Source organism: Mytilus trossulus, chromosome 2 (assembly GCF_036588685.1).
Source record: "Mytilus trossulus isolate FHL-02 chromosome 2, PNRI_Mtr1.1.1.hap1, whole genome shotgun sequence".
Lineage (NCBI taxonomy): Eukaryota > Metazoa > Mollusca > Bivalvia > Mytilida > Mytilidae > Mytilus > Mytilus trossulus.
The window spans coordinates 68,506,907-68,527,996 of NC_086374.1; the positions used below are offsets into that span (position 1 = coordinate 68,506,907).

The 21,090-nt window shown below is 30.1% G+C and overlaps 1 protein-coding gene across 3 annotated transcripts in view; it reads right to left on the reverse strand.

Annotated features, from left to right (window-relative positions):
- Positions 1-2,125: 2,125 nt before the first annotated feature.
- LOC134707865 (SWI/SNF-related matrix-associated actin-dependent regulator of chromatin subfamily D member 1-like) overlaps positions 2,126-21,090 on the reverse strand; it is a 46,310-nt gene continuing 27,345 nt past the window's right edge. For 2 of the 3 annotated variants that reach the window (XM_063567971.1, XM_063567969.1), the window contains 13 exons: positions 15,760-15,805; positions 12,873-12,995; positions 12,020-12,082; positions 11,177-11,236; positions 8,932-9,051; positions 8,037-8,138; positions 7,346-7,507; positions 6,972-7,069; positions 6,403-6,475; positions 5,681-5,761; positions 4,665-4,787; positions 3,748-3,849; positions 2,126-2,525 (listed from right to left, as the gene is read on the reverse strand). In XM_063567971.1, the coding sequence (XP_063424041.1) occupies positions 2,472-2,525; positions 3,748-3,849; positions 4,665-4,787; positions 5,681-5,761; positions 6,403-6,475; positions 6,972-7,069; positions 7,346-7,507; positions 8,037-8,138; positions 8,932-9,051; positions 11,177-11,236; positions 12,020-12,082; positions 12,873-12,995; positions 15,760-15,805 (1,207 nt within the window). In that variant the 3' untranslated portion in view covers positions 2,126-2,471. The remainder of the gene's footprint in view (positions 2,526-3,747; positions 3,850-4,664; positions 4,788-5,680; positions 5,762-6,402; positions 6,476-6,971; positions 7,070-7,345; positions 7,508-8,036; positions 8,139-8,931; positions 9,052-11,176; positions 11,237-12,019; positions 12,083-12,872; positions 12,996-15,759; positions 15,806-21,090) is intronic. The other variant, XM_063567970.1, reaches the window with a different exon arrangement.

Sequence of the window (21,090 nt, forward strand, 5' to 3'; positions counted from 1 at the left end):
ATCCTTTTTATTCTTAAACACAAGTTCTTGTCCTGAAACAAGAAACATACTTGTGTTTGGACTATAATTCTAAAACAGTTCGGACAATAACCGATACAATTTCATAGAGATAAGTACACTCATACTCAAGTTTTTGTCAGTACCAATATACAGGTGCAAAAATTGTGTTGTTGTATTTAAAAACCTGACAGCGTGTACATATTTGGTATGTGAACATAAATATAAAATAAAGTTCCCTGAACTGAAACTTAAGGTACAAAAACCTGGAGATGTTAGTGAGCTGTAATTGTGTCATTGTAACTGTTTGTTTACATATTTGTTTGTTTTTATAGTGATTCGGATAACACAATGTTGACTGCTGTAACCCCCTTTTTTTTTTACATTTGTACCCTTCATGTTTGTTTTGTTCACACATCGTTGTCAATATAATTGAATTTTGTAAGACTGTCATACAAGGAGAGGTTAAGCTAGCTATAAAACCAGGTTTAAACCACCGTTTTCCACATAAGAAAATAGAATGTAACTGTACCAAGTTAGGAATATGACAATTGTTTCGTTTGAAGTGATTGAGCTTTTGATTTTGCCATTTGAATAAGGACTTTTCGTTTTGAATTTTACTAAGTTTGGTATTTTTTGTATCTTTAACTTTTAACAGCTAATTGCATTCCTTAAATTGCAACCAAAAGTAACACCCAGTTTTAATCAAATTAATGGAGAATGTGTCCATAGGACACAGAGCTATGGACACAGATGGTGCCACTGCCTACATAAAATATAATAAAGAGAAGAACTCTAGAAGAATGTGACACCCTTCTAATTCAATTTTGATATGTTTCTATGGTAATAAGCATTCTCTATAAGTTTCATAACATTTAGTTGAGGCCAGCTAAATATAGAGTACTGAAGGAAAAGAGTAACAATAACTGCTAGCTGCTCTGCAGGGCATAAAAAAATCATTAGTATCAAATAAACTTATCCAAGATCCCAGGCTTTAAATTTTGTATGCCAGAAGTGCACTTATACTTTACAATTTCTCTTTTGATGCAAAACAAATACCCATCTAGATATCAAACCCATGATCTTCAGATTTAAGATAAGCACACAATCACTAGATCAACAATATAAAAAAGAAGAAGTGGTATGATTGTCAATGAGACAACTATCCACAAAAGACCAAAATGACACAGACATTAACAAGTATAGGTCACCATACCTCATAGTCAGCTATAAAAGGCCCCGATAAGACAATAAAAAACAAGAAATTAAGAAAACTAACAGTCTTATTTATGTAAAGGCGATCAATATTTATCAGCAAATAATAACCAGTTTTCTATCTACTTTGATGGTATTCATCATTTAAATGACTAACAATTTAGGGAGAAAATATTGATGTTACTATCAAATATGAGAATATATTTGTTCTGCTGTAGATTCATGTATTTTCTTTGGTACCTAATTTCATGGATTGAAGAAAAACAAACCTTTTAACAGACATTTGAAATTTAGGTCTTGCAAAAGTCTGCATTCAACTGAATAGAAGATTTGAGTTGTTGAACATTTCAATGTGGTTCACCTGTACACACAAATTCACAAAATTAGTATCCAACAAATAATGTAGATGAATCCACAGATTATAGGTTGTTTTTCTTGCTTAAAGGTATATTTCTCAGAAGTTAATTGTAATTTATCATTGAGACAACATCCCACATTACAGTGAAACCATATATGACTTATAAAGGTCAATTGCAACATACAGTCTTCAGCAAGAAACAAGACTCTATATCATACCTCAAGCTGAGTCTACCAAAGCTGAATCATTAAACAGATTATATACAAACATTTTCATGATAAAGAAATTCTGATAACAGCTATGTTGAATGCAATCAAGGATATTGTATGATTTGTTTTACATTCAAGAACAATCATAAGGATTACTACTGGTACAAATGGATTAAACATTGTTTCAGTAAATTGCTCCTGTAATTTCAGTACTATCCCTGCCTAAAATGCTACATCATTTGAGTATGTTATTCCTGAATTTGCTATTTCTAAAAAGATGACATACATCATATGATGGCCACAAATCAAAGCCACATTTCTGTATGAAGTAATAAACAAGTACAGGTTTACGACAATCTTGTATTTCTACATGAGACCAACATTTACAATATAAAAAGTTCATACAAATTATTTACATATCTATTTATGATAACAGTAATTTTACAGAAAATCAAATGCTTTTTGTACTACAAAAATATAAGTTTATGAAACATGAATTTACAATATGGAGATAAAATATTGCAGATCTTAGCACCCAAATTCAGTCTAATGTTATGAGTAGCATTCTGAAAATTTCATAACCAGATGTTCTGAGGCTCTATTAAAACTCATCATATCATTCAGCCAACTCATTCACTGTTCATTTACACATAACTAACAGCTGCCAAAACTCTTAAGATCTTTTTCCAGGCTTATTGGTTTCTTATACCCAAAGCTTGCTCGATTTCCATTCTTCTTTGCTGAACCTGCAATAAAGATACATATATTACAGTAATTTGAACATGACATTTTACAAACAGTGAATTCAATATCTCTCAAGATCTGAAAACAGTCTGTTATGAAAGCTTACTGGAGCTAGTGTTTATGTAGTTTACTAAATATCAACTTAAAACAAATTTTGATTTTATGGTGTAAAGAGACAATCAAATACCAGACATAATAAGTATATAATATAACAAGTAGTAGTGTAATGCATTTGTAATAAGACATTGAATCAGTATCAAAATTGGGTTATCTTCCTTTAGCTAGAAAAAATTTCAATGGAATTCAAAAGAATACAATTATTTTAAATTAGTAGGGTACCAATTTTGATGATTATGTGGGTAAAGGGATACCACAAATTAAAATGATCAATGAAGTATATATTGCCCATAGGCTGGTATACATTGTTTCGCAAAATCCACAAAATCTACTGTTAACAAAAACAGTTTGTCCTCAATCCACAAAAAAGATATATATATCCACAGTATATGAGTTTAAGATATTTCATATACTTATTAAGAGATATGTTACAGTGGATTTATGCAATCCTATTTTCCAAGATTTCATGGGATAAGGAAACCATGAATTTAAATGTATAATAAAGAAGACCTTTTCTATAGGCTTAACTAAAAATTTTGGTAAAATCATTAAAACAAATATAAACTTATAATATAATATACCCAAAATCAGTGAAAATTAGCATCCACAAAAATAATTGAATCTGTGTGGCATTTTTAGAGGAATTTACAAGAATAAGTGTAAGATTGAACACTGACAATATGTACAACTTATGTCTAAATATGAAATAATTTTGTTCAGAATCACAAAAAAAAAGAGTGAGTGATGGAAATTTAACTTCATTCAATTTGTTGAAAAATTCAAGGTGTCAGCAAAGAACTCAGGAAACAGGTATTAGGTTTATTACAGATTTCAAAAGGTGCTGAAACATTACAACCCATCACTGTTAAGCTGACACAATATATGAACTCTATCTATTCTATAGTTCCTTAAAAATGTAAAATAAATATTTGTTAGAAGAATGGAGGAAAAGACCAAGAGACAGATAGACAAGAGGACAAGGTGAGGGCAATATTGCCCCTACTCCTACAGTGGGTGCATGAAATGAGCAAAATTGCACACAAGTCTGTATTAAATTTAAGGAATGATAATTTGGTGAGAGGTAACAAGAGATTAATTATTGTATACCTTTCCATAGAAGTATCTACACACAGCTTCCTGGCACCATGGTTGGTAGAAATAGTCAGCTCTTCTCTCTTCTTCTGGATTGCCAGCTACATCTGTCATTGTCTGAAAGAAAAGAAATTGTTGAAAATTAAATCTGATTATTTTGTAAACAGAATTTATTGTAAATTCTTTGCTTCAATATTCACAGCAATATTTATAGTTGAAAAAACTCAGTTAAGCATCTAGGGAAACTTCATTAAGGGATAGTATCTGATACTTCTTCTAAACAACTAATAGGTGCAATCAGAAATTCCAGAATTTTGATAATAGGTATTCAAAGAATAAACAGAAAAGTACCTCTTATATTTTAAAACTACAAATGAAAGATATTGAAATCATTACTTCAAAGCAGTGCCTGTGCATTTTCGGTAAAAAAAGGAAAACAAAGTTCTAACTACACATTATAGAAAGTTTTAAATGATATAAATAATGCAAAATAAGCATTTGTATTTCAAAGAAATTCTACATGATCGATAAAAACAATTGAAAAATGTATTCATAGGACATAGATGCCAAGGCTTTTAAATATATGGCAAATTCTGCAATTTTTCAAATTACAAAGGGACATAACTCAAGACTAGTAAAAGTGACATCACCTACATCTGAGTTCAGTGGTAATAAGCATTGTGCATAAGTTTATAAACATTTGGTAGAGGCAAGTTAAAGTTAGAGAACAGAAAATAATGTTCAAACGTACAAAGGTACAAGGGTTAAAAACAATGCCCACTCGCAGTGTCCATGGCATAAAAACACACAATTTTAATTTGCTGATTTGAGAGTATTTTTAAAAGCAGAAATCTTCCTTTTTTCAATTTTGACAATAAGTTGCGGCAAAAAAAAGTTACAACAACTGTATGTCCAATGGAGCAATACTGTACCTTTAAGTCTCTGGTTTGTGATATCAACCAATTATTAATAAATTCTTGTGGATCTTTGGCAAAACTGAGGAAGAATTCTCTGTTGGTTTTCAACTGATTAATGGTTTCAACAGTTTCATGAATCTGAAATACAAAAAAAAATAAAAATTTTAGAGCATATTTTATATCAAGGCATAAGTCATACTGTTTCTCAACACCTCATGTAGTATAATTTAATGTAATGTTGATGTATTGTTCAAATGAAACTATTAAACTTTTAGTATAAAAGACTCTGTCATATAGCTTTGTGATTATATTGTGTGTTATCAGTAAATTTTGAAGAGACAGAAAACACATGGTTAATACAACTATGATTATAGGTATACCCTGGATATTTTTGAAAATTCAAGATGATTTAAAATTTTTACACAATGATAGAATAAATAACGTGCTAGTCCAAAAGATAACAAACAGCCAGCAAAAAGACATGTCACTCAACCAAAACCAGTCTTTACTCTTACACCTAAATGATGCATGCTTAGCGAGAAGCAGCAAATGCCAATACTACAATTTGATTTTACCATGTGGGGGTTCTAACCCACAAACTCCTGCACTCAAGTGAACACAATAATACAAGATCACTGAGGCAGTTATTTAAGAAATGAATGCTTCTTTTTGTAAATTCACTGGGTTGTAAAAGCGTTGACCAAAGTATATTTGTATGAAGAGCTAAAGCGCCTCGTTCTTGAAATGTGCGCACAGTCAACACTTTTACAACCCTATGAAATTACTAAAAGAAGCATTCAATGCTTATAATTACATTTTTTCGCTATGATCATGAAAACACGATTACTATCAAGTTTTTTCTTTTCTTAAACTGTATGTCAGAATTCATTTTGAAATGAAGTTGATTAAGGAATCAAGATTGCAGTTAGCCATTCAGAATAATGTATTATAATGAAACATACATCTTATGTAATTATATGTCGATGAAGACACCTTATATTTGAAGTTATAGTGTTTTAACAGTTTCCTACCTTGTTGTCGAGGTTACTGATTTCTTGCTGACTTTGTGTGGTCAGTAAGAATGAGTTCATCTGCTGCTTCAGTGTGTCATCCTGCAGAAAATTAAAACATTTATTATTTTAAATGATTCCAATAATGTGAAAATAATATGTGCATGTGATTATTTATTTTACTTAAATAATTTTTTTTCAGAATTTTCCAGAACATCAAGAAATTTAAAGCGTGATTATTTTTTTTACTTAAATAATTTTTTTCCAGAATTTTCTAGAACATCAAGAAATTTAAAGTGAGACTAACTGCATATGCATGATGCATCAAGAAATACATTTACATATTTGATCATTGGCTTTGGAGCAAATGAAGTTTTGAAGTAGGTGTAGTAGAAACTTCCTATTTGCATTTTCAGAATTCAAGGAACTATGGGTATTTTTATTTGTTTGTAAAGCAAAATTAATATAAAAGTCAAATCAGTGGTTGAGTCTACATTATTTTGGACTTTTTTAATCAAAAAAAAAGTTTTGATGTGTGCTTTAAAAAAAATATCCCAGAATTATTTATATTCCGAAATGGTGAAGAACACCTATTAATATAAACCTTAAATCAGGTGATTATCACAGTGTTACACAAAAACTAGGAATGCAAACCAATGGATTTACATCAAAAAGGAAATTACAGATGATAAAATACGAAATATAAAATTTTAAATCATATCTCCTTCTTTTAGATAACTTACTATTTCAACATCAATATCATAGCAAGCGGTCTTCCTTGCATCAGGTCCCTCAACTCTGTGAAATGTAAAGTTACTGTAATATAAATAAATATTTCTAGCAAACTGTTCCCTTCACCAACTATCATAATAAAGTTTTATAATCTTACCAATGTTCATTTTTGAGACTTTGAAATGTTTTACTATTAAACTGTATATATGTTTGTGTATTTTGTTATTTACAAAATCACATGCAATTATTTCAGTTAGATATGAATGATTGAAATTAAAGAGCAGATAAATCATGTGTTCAACTATCTGTTGCTATTATCATGTCTTTCTAATGAAAAATTTCTGTAAAATGAATTGTTTTAAATAAGGTTGCTAGTCTTTTTGATATAATTGTTTCACATTTTCCATGTTAAGGCCTTCTGTAGATGACAATACAGTATGGGTTTTTCTCACTGTTGAAGGTAGTGTGGTGACCTATACAAGTTTATATATATATTCTTCTTATTTGAATTTTGGAGGAGAGTTGTCTCAGTTGCAATTATATCACACATTTATAAATTTCTATAAACCCTAAAACTTACGTTATAACATGATTGATAACAATCGGGTCTGGTGGCATCAACAAGTTATGTAGCTTCCCTGGAATCTCAGCAAATTTCATTCTTTTACACTCAAAGATCTGAAAGAGAAAGATATACACATATACAAAAGTTAATCAAGCAATTGAATTACAGCAGATTTTCATAATATGTAAATTGCACACAAGAATGAATTCAAATGTATTCCAAACAATTTTGGAAACAAACTATATTGCTTTTAAAATTTAAAAGAAGGCTTTAGGATGAAAATTTCTTTACAAAGCTGCAAAGGGTCATCAGTTTATATGTATTCATTATTCAATTTTAAATGAAGACCATCATTCAGTTTTGTTTCGTTAACAAAAAATCATAATAACCTGCTCGAGATATTTGTCACAATTAATGTATTCTCTCTCATTTGGATCTTGTAGTTTGTGTGTCTTAATATACTGCCACAAAGCACTGATAATAACTGGCCTTGTCTGTGTGTGTACTCCTAATAAACGTGCAAGTCGCTGGTCCAACTTAAACTGTGGTGGCTAAAATATAAATAGATAATTATTATTATACATCTTTGACTAAAGGGTTTGTAATCTAACACAGTATGAAATGTATACGAAATGAAATGTTGCTGATTTTTTTTGAGTGATTACACTATCTGCTAATAATTGTTATGTTAAAAGATCTTACACTTATGTGTCCAATTACAATACACCCTTATTGTAGTTCCATGATAAAGACATAAATATAATGACTGAAAGGTATCTCTATAATATAAGGGAAATACTTTTAATAATGCATGAGTAATTAATTCTTTAATGAAAAAGGTCAGATATTAAGATATTTAGTTCATTTTCTTACTTTTACCAAGAACTTATATACGTCCCTGCTTTTACAAGTAACAAAATTACATCTAAAATGTTCTCTTGGCAATTTTTCAGAATTAAATATTTAAAAAACAATTGGTTAGGAACAGAATGGCCATTACAGCTGTCCTTGACAACTGTATTTCAACTGAATATTTACAAGCATAAATACAAAAATATTCTTAATCTAGATGAACATTACCTGGTAATCAAGCATTAACAAGACTGTGCATTTAACATTCTGGTCACCTGGACGTTTGACTTGGAATCCATCAGTTTCTTGTGTACTTGGTGTACGGTGCCACTAAAAAAATTCAACAATACATATATAAAAATCAAATAAACAGCTGCTACAAGAGTGCATGATACACCTCTACCCAGCAATAGGCCATTCCAGTTAATATCTGCTAATGGAGGTTACAATCCTTGCAGTAAAAAATTCTGATAGGTCATTTTTTCCCCATGAAAGCCCATCCACCCAATATGAACAGAAACTCTACATCTGATGTCTTAATTTTTACATCTGATAGGTAGTTTTTCATGATGTATTTTTCTGATACATATAAACAAAATTCTCCCCATCCATCCCCACCTGTCAGAAATTAACTGGAATGGCCCAATCATTATTCATGACATGAAAATGTTCTTTTAAGGTGGTACCTAACACTATAGGGAGATAACTCTGTCAGCTTAACCTTTTAATTATGTTGTCTTGTAAAAGGAATATTAAGCGTATCAATGATCACATATAACCAGTGTAATTTTTCTGACAAAACGGTTGGTTTTAAATTTTTTTGTTAAAGTTTCAAAAGTTAATACATCGACAAATTTTTTTGAAAATTAAACAAGCCAATTTAATTTTAGTGAAAGTGTTGTGTTGGGTACCACCTTAAGAGGATTAATTGCTAAGAACTCCATTTTAAATTAGAATTAAATCACATGGAATAATGGAATTAGTGATCAATATCCTTACTCTGGAATGATTGATAACCATTTACTATAATATATCACCAATTCATCTGATAAAACATTAAAAACATTAAAAACATGAGAAATGTTGATGTTTTTTTAATATATATATAAACATAAAATATTACCTCCACAAGATGATTGTCTGGTCCATACAATTCTTTGTCTAGTTCTATCACCAAGCTTTTAAAGAATGATGAGAATTTCCTTTTAAGTTTTGATGTGTCACTAATCTTTGCACTAGCAGCCTGAAATATACATATTTATACATGAGTATTTGAATAGTTTTCAACAGTGTGGATTCATTTATTTTCATGAGTACCAGTTTTCATTGAGGAAAACTTGTTCAAATCACAAAAAAACTTTAAATTGACCAATGAACTATGAAAATGAGGTCAAGGTCAATTGAAACCTGCAAGACTGACAATTCCCAAATTCATCAAATATAATTGACCAACTATTTATAGAGTTTTTTAAACTTTTTTTTTATAGCAGTCGCTTAACTATTAAAATGAGGTCAAAGATAATGGAAATATTTAAGAATTGAATGCTCCTTTTTGTAAATTTATTGGGGTGAAAAAGCATTGACCGAAGTACATTTTGTATGAAGCGTGGAAGGGCTTCATTCTAAAAATGTATGCAGTCAACACTTTTACAACCCTATAAAGTTACAAAAAGAAGCATTCAATACGTATAATTACATTTTTTAGCTAGGATCATGAAAACACGATTTTTATCAAGTTTTATTTAATTCACCTGTGAACTTTTTTGTGGGACCTCGTGTCATCATGAATGAAATTTTTTATTGTCTAATGCAATTGCTTAAGGAATAACATGTGATGTGCAGTTAGCCAATCAGAATAAAGTATTATAATGAAACATACATCTAATGGAAATTTAACAGAGTGAACCTTTGTAACACAAGGTATGAAGCATCCATATGTCTTCCATACTCTGATGAAAAGTCGAGACAAAAAAAATGAGTTCTGTGTTCTTGTTTTTGATATATAATCAATTGAAAATTTGGCAAGCAATCATTTTCTCTTAATCATTCATACATTTTTGGCACATGTTTTCTTTTAAAATCTATTAAAAATAATACAGATTTTATAAAATTTTCAAAAATGGATTTTTAACTCTATACCTAAATTATAATAAAATTTGAAATTAACAAGCAAATTTTGTGTTGGCACTACATGCATTAAACTAGACAATTGCAAATACTGTGGATTCATTATTATTCATTGGATACCAATTTTCGTGGATTTCGTGAGAACATACAAACCACGAAGTTAAATGTTCAACGAATACCAAATTTTCTATAGGCTTGTATGCTGATTTTTCCCAAACTACGAAATTAAATATCCACGAACATATAAGTTTTCCTCAATCCACGAAAATTGGTATCCACGAAAATAAATGAATCCACAGTATCTGACAAAAAGTCAAAATAGAGTAACTAAAATCCTTAAAATAATTTTAATAGATCCTATCTGGTCTTTTTGGTAGTGAAATAGGAAATATATTTAACCAGCTGGCATGCTTTATCCTTTTTTTTAACAAAAAAGAATTCTTGTGGTTTTTGTTTTAACATCAGTCAAAGTGTTGAAACTTTGTTTTTTAAAGTCAAAAGTCAAAATAAATGTTATTTTGTAAAGTTGTATAATATTAAAAGTGGTTTTTTTTTACGTTTAATGCAATATGATTACAGATTGATATATAAATCATGTACATTTAAAAAGGCAGTCGGTAACTTTATGAATATATATTAATTTTTAAGGAAAACATATGCATCAAGTTTGAAGATTTAAAGGAGTTCATGTACTTTATTTACCAATGTACATTTAATCGAGAGAATGCATTAAATAACATTTCAGAAAATAGGAGATAAATGCATGATTGACCTTGAGGAATAATATAATAACATAATTGACCTTGAGGAATAATAAAATAACATAATTGACTAGGGTTTCCATCAAGCAATTTTGTACCAAGAACACTTACAGCAAAAACCGTCACTTCAAGTACCAAACCAAGTACATTTAGTCTTCTTATTATATAATGAAACATTCTAAGGGACCACTCTTTTTCCATCTGATGAGTTAAGTCTTTTTCAACTGATTTTTATAGTTCGTTCTTATGTTGTACTGTTATACCACTGTCCCAGGTTAGGGGAGTGTTGGGATCCTGCTAACATGTTTAACCTCGCCACATTGTCTTATCGGGCCTTTTATAGCTGACTGTGTGGTATGGGCTTTGCTCATTGTTGAAGGCCGTACGGTGACCTATAACTGTTAATGTTTGTGTCATTTTGGTCTTTTGTGGATAGTTGTCTCATTGGCAATCATACCACATCTTCTTTTTTATACTTACATCTTCTAACAATCTTCCTTCTACTCTAAGCTCCCATGATGCAACAGTTTCTTCTCCATCCTTTAAAATAAATATTTAAATATGAGTTTTAACATTTATGTAGATTTATACAATCTTTTTATAGGGTCTGTTTTTGCCAAAAAGGCTTTGTTTATTTCACAATGATAACTGTTTAAATGACCCTTTTTGGTCTGAACTTACTTTGTTAATCAGTGTACTGTCGACAGTTACTTTGATACTATTTGGAAGAAATAAACATTGTTACCTAAGCATGGACACAGCATCCCATAAGGTTTGACTTTAATCTGAATAAATGTGCCGATCAGTAAAAAATATATTTCTGTATTAAGGCTCGGAGGTACAAAAATTTCAGCAAAAAATTAAACATTAGTTTTTTCATTACAAATTTTATTATTACACTATTAGTTAATACTTTAAGATATGAAACAAAAATCAACCCAAAAAATAGATCCAGTTTGACATCAGATGACTTTTTAAATGTTAATATCATTGAAAAAGCTCTAAATTATCTCCCTTTGGTGCAAAAAATGCCATTTTCTGTAATTACAAATGTAAGTTGGTTTTTTTTAATTTGGATATTACCTTTATTTCTCCTATTAGTTCAACAGAAAAAAAAGACAGTAACAAAAATGTATGCTTCTTTCGGAGGCAGATTGTAAGCTTACATGAACAGTGACCCCATTTTCTTATTTCATTTTTCTATTATGTACATGATAAAGTTTATTTATGAAAAAAATATAGAGAAATCCTATATTAAAAAAAAAATGATTTATACCTGCGAGCCCCCATAAACATGTTTTATTAAATTATAATTTGACTTACCTCCCCTTCAGCTTTAGCAGGAAAGAATGTGTTGGAAATGAATATTCTTAGTTTTCTCTTTTGCTAAAATACAAGAAGGACAACTTTTAAAAGTAAGTATCAACAGATATTCAAATTGTGTTTGTAAAAACTTTCTTTTTTAAAATACCGAACAGAGACAGTTATCATTTTCAAAACAAAGGCAATCTGTGTCTATTCTCAAATTAAAAACACCATTGTCTTGTCTTGAAATAATGTTTTATTGTATTCCATGTCCTTGTTTCTGTAAAGGTGCTTGAATGAGTTTAATTTGAGGTAAAATGTGAATCAATTGTTTTAACCATATCTTTTTAAGTGACATAAGTAAACATTACCCAATAGTCTTGTAGCAATTTACTCTTTTCCGGCCAAGTTAAAAATTCTTAAAGTTACTAGTTTCATCATATATATTATTGCGTTTTTGATATTGTTTTGGGAAATCTCTTCTCTGAAGAATATATTGTTCTACAGATTTCAAATTGTGCATTTGCCTCCGAATACTTATTTGTTACTCATTTTTCTCAAGATTGCAATTGCTTGTTGGCTATATTATTGTGACTGTTTTGTTTATGGAGAAAGCTTAGTGGATGGAAAAACCATCAACCTTTGGCTGGAAAACTGGCAATCCTAGTCCATTGAGATTGGAGTGGAACGCACTTGCTATGTGCTATAAGCTATTGCTTACTATCAATCTCACTGTTGACAGGTAAGCAATTGGTATGAAATACTTAAACCAAGCTGCAAATGACCCCCCCCCCTTTTTATTCCAGGAAGTTATAGATATAGTTGTTGCTGTATTTCATGCACATATTTTCAATTAAGTTTGCTTTTTTACTTTCATTGGTCTTTTTAAAGCTTCTTGAATATCAAGTTTCTTTCTCATTATTGTAGCATCTAATTTTCTTTCAAATGCCAGCAAGTCCATATATGCCTGTGATTCAGGTACTAAATCTCTAACCTACAAAATAAGAAACAACTGTCAATGATATTATTAACTTTCATGGGAAAATTTATGACGGTCTGAATTGTGGGGGCATTCATTTCCTTATTCTTTATTTTTTATACCATTTTTCTCTTTTTTTTTTATATTGTTGGCATCCCATTATTGTCTATTCTTTCTTTTTTCTATTTTCTTTCTTTTTCATGTTAACGTCCGTCATTTGACTCTTATTGTCCATTATTCTTAATTTTATAAACCCCCATTCAGACCCTTAACTACAGGAAAAGGTTCAAACAAACTAGGATGAACTACTCCTTGGGATTTCGTTAAATTAACGATATTTCAAAAAGGATTAAATCATAAAAACATAACAAAATATAGACTAATTCAATCATAAACCTTAACAGGATAGAATAAAATGTATGTTTTGTAAGAAAAAAAATAAAAGAAAATAACATTATATAATTTTGATATTATCTTTTTAAAATAGCAATTTATTCATCTTTAAAATCTTAAATAAAAAATGCTTAGATGATTTCAATACACCTAGAGTGTTTTCGTGAAGTGAATTTAATATAACTTAAATCAGGAGCCTGTAATTCAGTGGTTGTCGTTTGTTTATGTGTTACATATTTGTTTTTTCGTTCATTTTTTTACATTAATAAGGCCGTTAGTTTTGTCGCTTGAATTGTTTTACATTGTCTTATCGGGGCCTTTTATAGCTGGCTATATGCGGTATGGGCTTTGCTCATTGTTGAAGGCCGTATGGTAACCTATAATTGTTAAATGTTTGTGTCATTTTGGTCTTTTGTGGATAGTTGTCTCATTGGCAATCATACCACATCTTCTTTGTTATATTAAGCATTAAAGAACATTCTCCAACATCTTGTTTGAATAAACAAGAGAAAAAGTACATTAAAATCCTGCTAAAATCTCAATACTAGATACTGGTAGTTCAATTTTGATATTCAATCATAAATTTATTGCATAAAATAAATGCAGCCAAATTGATGATGAACTTTTTACCAACATTTTTTTTTTGGATAATTAAGAGAAATTATACATTTGCATTCTCCTAAAATCTGAAATAATTTAAAAAGGAAACCAATCATAATTTTCAACCAATTAATAGGTACCAAATCTAAGTAGCTGAAAAACTGACGAATAGTTTAATATTTTACATAATAGATATAGGAAGATGTGGTGTGATTGCCAATGAGACAACTCTCCATACAAATAACAATTTAAAAAGTAATGTCTATTTACAAATCATTTTGAAAAACAAATTAGTCATTTGGTGCCTATATATAGATCTTATTTAGTCTTTGGACTTTTTATTGGGACTGGTTATAAGTTAGTCCAGCCCTATTTTCACAGAGCATGTGACACAAATGGGGCGTGGTAAAAGTACACTACATAAGTTCTATCATCACATGATTATTTCGTAACTATTATTGCCTATTTATAGATTTGATTTGACCGAAACCAGTAATATAATATTTCAGCATGATTTTGAGTTTTAAGCCTTTTTTTTGCAAATCGTCTTCTTTTTACAAATACATTATTAAGGCAATAATGCAGAAAGAAAGTTTTATCATGACATGCATACAACTCTATTCATGTGCTAGATGAACTTTTGAATTATATAATAATTTATTAATCTCCGAACAAGGCATTAATTAACATATGTTTTTAAAGACCGCCCAGATACTACTTTTTTGTTACCTATTACCTTGAACAAGAATCAAAGTAGGTTATGCGGTTAAATAATGTTGGATGTAACTAATGCGTAAAGCTTAGTACACTTAAACCTAGTTGTTTAAAACATAATTACAACAAGGCCAGTAACTATTTTGAATATTTTTAAGTCCTGATTAGAGTTCACTTTGTAATGACAGAAATGTTACATTTTTTAAAATAGTGACCATTTTTTCAATTTGAAATTTAAAATGGATATATTTAAATATTAACAATTTAAGGGACCTGGCTGGTAGGTTTGACAGTATAGACAATGTTAAGAAATAAACTCATGTATGTACCACAGTCAAGGTTTAGCAATAGGGATTTGATATTGGCTGTTAAAAAAAAAGTACCTCAATAAATGATTGAGGACTATTATTTTTCATTTAATTTCCTAAGTGTATGAAAAAAATCATTTATTTCATCATGAATAATTAAGTCAAAAGGAAATTTATAAAGATCTCATAACATTCATAATATCATCTGTAAGATAGCATCACATAACCATGATGCTAAAAGGTAATGGGGGCTGAGACACTGCTATATATGCAATATTTATTTCTCGGTTGGAGATAAAACTTTCATCTATAGTCAATCACCTCTTTTAAATGGCTAACTTCAATTAAAGAATTCTATTCACGATTATTCTGAAGACTCTTTTACAAAAGTTTTTTTTAGGGGAAGGGGGAATTATATGAAACACCTCTTTCATGCAAAATACAACCTTCTTATACTAGTTTAAATCCAGAGCAATCCCAAAATGAGAACAGGAGACCTTTAATAATTTATATCATGACTGTAATTTAAATTTTCTTTACTACTGTCAATAAATAGTACCTGTGTAATCTATATATGGAAACAATTAAGTTATATTTATCGTCAAATGTAAACAACAACCATCCGTCTTATAAATGGTTTATAAACCTACAAAGTACTCTATTAAACATTGACATGCCTCATTTCCATTTAAAGTTATCAACAAACAAAATTTACCTGACAAAACTACATGGACTTGGGAGAATATGTGACTTATTGTACGTACCCTTTGTGGTAAAATTTTATCAGCAACTTTCTTCTTTTTTTGTTTCCTGAAAAATATAAAAATAAAGTTTTTAGACGTAATAAACAATGTCATAAGAAAAACAAATTTGCAAAGTCCAAGTTTTTAGATGACTTTATTGTTCACCATACGCATACAAACAACGAAGAGTCCTCTAATAATATCAACGATTAGCTCTCAAAAAATCTCACTACCATTCACAAATAAACTTTCAGTTTGTATGCACTAGAATTATAATGTGTTATTTCAATTTCAAACCCTGGATGGATACCACTGCTGGAGAAGTAGTCCTCAAGGGGATCATCAGTTCAGGTGTCAGTGCATCTGTACTTACATAATTTATGACATATAATTTTTTTTTAAATAACCATTGATAACTTTAGAAATTAATAATAAACTAAGGCTCGGTGAAAGCTAACCTTTGGTGCATTTGGCTATTCTCTTTGGGTCCATTTTGGTCAAACTGTGGATTTTGTATCATTTGTGGGATACATTTGTTGGTATCGGTCAATATTCAAAAGTACAAATTTTCTACAGGCTTGTATGCAGACTTAAGCATAACCAACCAGATGCTCCGCAGGGCGTAGCTTTATACGACCGCAGAGGTTGAACCCTGAACGTTTGGGGCAAGTATGGACACAACATTCAGGCTGGATTCCGCTCTAAATTTGGATTGTGATTAAATAGTTGACACAGCATAGGTTTCTGACACAGAATGAATGTATTCAAATGAACTTAAAATTTTTGTTTTCTCTTAGAGCAATTCACTATGCTGTTGAATATTAATCCTCTCAAAAAATGTTTGAAGAAATTTTCTTTTTATTTATGAAATTTCAAATGAGAAAAATTGAACCCAATTTTTAAATCACATCCCCCTTTCCCTTATTCCAAAACTAATTTCAATTAAAATATTCTAATGGAGTTTGCAACAATTACTACTCATTTAAATACATCATAAAATATTAAGATGTAAAAAAACTGCTTGTTATCAATGAATGGTAAAGATTATTTAAATTTATCAGTTGGTAGTAAAAAGTGAATATACATTGTATATTGTATATAACAAAGATTTAAGTTGATTCTGGACAAAGAAAGATAACTCCAATTAAAAAAAATCTTGCAGATATTTCTTGCTTACTATACTGGACAAAGAAAGATAACTCTTAATTAAAAAAAAATTTGCTATTTCACAATATTGTGAAATTAGATATTTCTTGCCATTGCACAATACTGTGCAATTGAAAAGACTTGCTATTGCACAATACTTAATATAATAATTTTAGATCCTGATTTGGACCAACTTGAAAACTGGGCCCATAATCAAAAATCTAAGTACATGTTTAGATTCAGCATATCAAAGAGGACCAAGAATTTAATTTTTGTTAAAATCAAACTTAGTTTAATTTTGGACCCTTTGCACTTTAATTTAGACCAATATAAAACTGGACCAAAAATTAAGAATCTACATACACAGTTAGATTTGGCATATCAAAGAACCCCAATTATTCAATTTTTGATGAAATCAAACAATGTTTAATTTTGGACCTCGATTTGGGCCAACTTGAAAACTGGGCCAATAATCAAAAATCTAAGTACATTTTTAGATTCAGCATATCAAAGAACCCCAAGGTTTCAATTTTTGTTAAAATCAAACTAAGTTTAATTTTGGACCCTTTGGACCTTAATGTAGACCAATTTGAAAACGGGACCAAAAATTAAGAATATACATACACAGTTAGATTCGGCATATTAAAGAACCCCAATTATTCAATTTTGATGAAATCAAAAAAAGTTTAATTTTTGGACCCTTTGGGCCCCTTTTTAACTGTTGGGACCAAAACTCCCAAAATCAATACCAACCTTCCTTTTTATAGTCATAAACCTTGTGTTTAAATTTCATAGATTTCTACTTACTTATACTAACGCTATGGTGCGAAAACCAAGAAAAATGCTTATTTGGGTCCCTTTTTGGCCCCTAATTCCTAAACTGTTGGGACCGAAACTCCCAAAATCAATACCAACCTTCCTTTTGTGGTCATAAACATTGTGTTTAAATTTCATTGATTTCTATTTACTTTAACTAAAGTTATTGTGTGAAAACCAAGAATAATGCTTATTTGGGCCCTTTTTTGGCCCCTTATTCCTAAACTATTGATACCAAAACTCCCAAAATCAATCCCAACCTTTCTTTTGTGGTCATAAACCTTGTGTCAAAATTTCATAGATTTCTATTAACTTAAACTAAAGTTATAGTGCGAAAACCAAGAAAATGCTTATTTGGGCCCTTTTTGGCCCCTAATTCCTAAAATGTTGGGACCAAAACTCCCAAAATCAATACCAGCCTTCCTTTTATGGTCATAAACCTTGTGTTAAAATTTCATAGATTTCTATTCACTTTTACTAAAGTTAGAGTGCGAAAACTAAAAGTATTCGGACGACGACGACGACGACGACAGACGACGACGACGACGACGACGACGACGACGACGACGCCAACGTGATAGCAATATACGACGAAATTTTTTTCAAAATTTGCGGTCGTATAAAAACAACAAGAATGTGTCTATTGTACATGTATGACCCACCTCCACTATTGTTTTCTATGATCATTTGGGGTCAAACTCTACTTTGGCTTAATAATTTAAAAGATCTTATACATAGGGAACATTTGTACTTAGTTCAAAATTTGTTGGACTTCCATTTCCTAAATATCTACATGCATTCACCAAAAACTTAAACCTGAAGCAGAATAGACGAACAAAATTTGAAAAAATTTATTTCTAAATGTGGGGCATAAACAATAGACCATCTCTAATTGAATACAAGACCATCTCTTATTGATTATGAGACCATTTCTTATTGATTATGAGACCATCTCTAATTGATTACGAGAGCATCTCTGATTGATTATGAGACCATCTCTTATTGATTATGAGACCATCTCTAATTGATTACGAGACCATCTCTTATTGATTATGAGACCATCTCTAATTGATTATGAGACCATCTCTTATTGATTATGAGACCATCTCTAATTGATTACAAGACCATCTCTTATTGATTATGAGACCATCTCTAATTGATTATGAGACCATCTCTTATTGATTAAGAGACCATCTCTTATTGATTATGAGACCATCTCTAATTGATTACGAGACCATCTCTTATTGATTATGAGACCATCTCTAATTGATTATGAGACCATCTCTTATTGATTATGAAACCATCTCTAATTGATTACGAGACCATCTCTTATTGATTATGAGACTATCTCTTATTGATTATGAGACCATATCTTATTGATTATGAGACCATCTCTTATTGATTACGAGACCATCTCTTATTGATTATGAGACCATCTCTAATTGATTATGAGACCATCTCTTATTGATTATGAGACCATCTCTAATTGATTACGAGACCATCTCATATTGATTATGAGACCAGCTCTTATTGATTATGAGACCATCTCTGATGGATTATAAGAAGTTCATACTTCCCATAATACTCTCATCTGCTGTATTTTTTGTTAAAAATGTAATGAGAGGTCACAAGTATAAGAGAAAAGAGGAGATATGGGATGTCCATATATGACACAAAATCAGTATGTGCCAAAAAAGCAAAGGAAATTACGCACTTTCATTTTTGTTTAAAGATTATTGGGATTTCAGGAAAATCAACATACAGTTCTACGCATAATATAGCAGACTGCGAGTTCTTAGTACCGCCATACTCCACAGGCACTCGTCTCAGAATTTTTTTTTATATATACCTTTATGTAAAGGTATAAGGGGGGAAAAAAATCTGAGACGAGTGCCTGTGCCATACTCCCCTAGTTGCATTATTCGCCTAAAACAAAAACCTTGCAACAATTTATGAATTACCAGTACTCTTAATTTATAATAACACTATCATTCACATAAGTTTACAGAAAATTGAAGATTTTTAGAAAATCAGTTTCACTTGAAAAATGACCGCATTTCAATTTAAAAATCAAGAGATTATATATACATCATAAACATTGATAAAAGTCCACTGAACTTAATTTTGACCATACAAAACACTAGTTCTTCTACCCTCCAAACAATTTAGTCTTCCACTCAAATGAGCAATAATCATGGCAGAACCTTGTTTTATTACAAAATAATAACAAACACTATGGCTGACCGATATTTTTAAAAATATTTAATAGCTTCTATTTGTGAAGTTAACCTTGGATCTTTATCATAGATCATCACTAGGGTTGTATTTTCAACCTATAACCCTATAACTGTAACTACTTTAAATATTGCTCTATTTCATGTAACATTGGGTATTTCTAAGGACAAATTATGGAACAACAAAAAATAGTATCAGATAAGAAACAGATTGTAAGGAACCAGCTGTGCAATGGGGACATGATACACACCTCCCTGTAGTTTACATTAAACTAGATGATGCTTTTGTTATCAATTATTATCCATACCATTTCAAATCTTCTAAAAGTTTTGAAATATTTGGAAAACCTAAGGTTTCTGCTCTTTGGTCAGTTTGATATCTCTTTGACACGTTCCCTATTTCATTCTACAATTTTATGGGAATATAAACAAAATTTTAATAAATTTTTACATACTTTGCCGAAATGTAATATTATATTCTGATGTTCAAAATATAATATAAATGATTGTTTGTTTTCAAGCTACTGGTTTGTGATAGAATGAGACATTTCATAGAGATTATACAGAGTCTGAATTGGGGTCAAAAATCTTATTTGGCATTAAAATTAGAAAGATCATATCATAGGTACATGTGTACTAAGTTTTAAGTTGATTGAACTTCATAAAAGACTGACTTGACCAAAAACTTTTAGGTCAAGCTGGACAGACAGACGAACAGACAGACGAACAGGCAGACATAAGGAGAGATGGACAAAGGAAACAACAGACACACAGACCGAAAAACATAATGCCTCTAAATGTGGCATAAATAGCATCATTAGGTGAATAAAAGGTAAACTAAATGTTAGAATTTTGAAATAAAATATGAGATTTAGATAACTCTTATCAAATGCTTTCAGAATCTCAAATGAAAAACACTGGTCACCTATCAGCTATAACACAAATAATAATATATTTTTTAAAATCTTAGAATTGATTTTACTATATATAGGTGAAAAATTGCTTGTATGCAAAAAAACAATAATTCACCTTGGGATCAAAACTGTATCAATATTCCCTTAAATGATTAATATACAATGAATGTTGATACATTAAAAGTAAAACAAATGCTACTTTCTATTTAGATTGTTTCCAAATGTAAAACACAGGATCAACT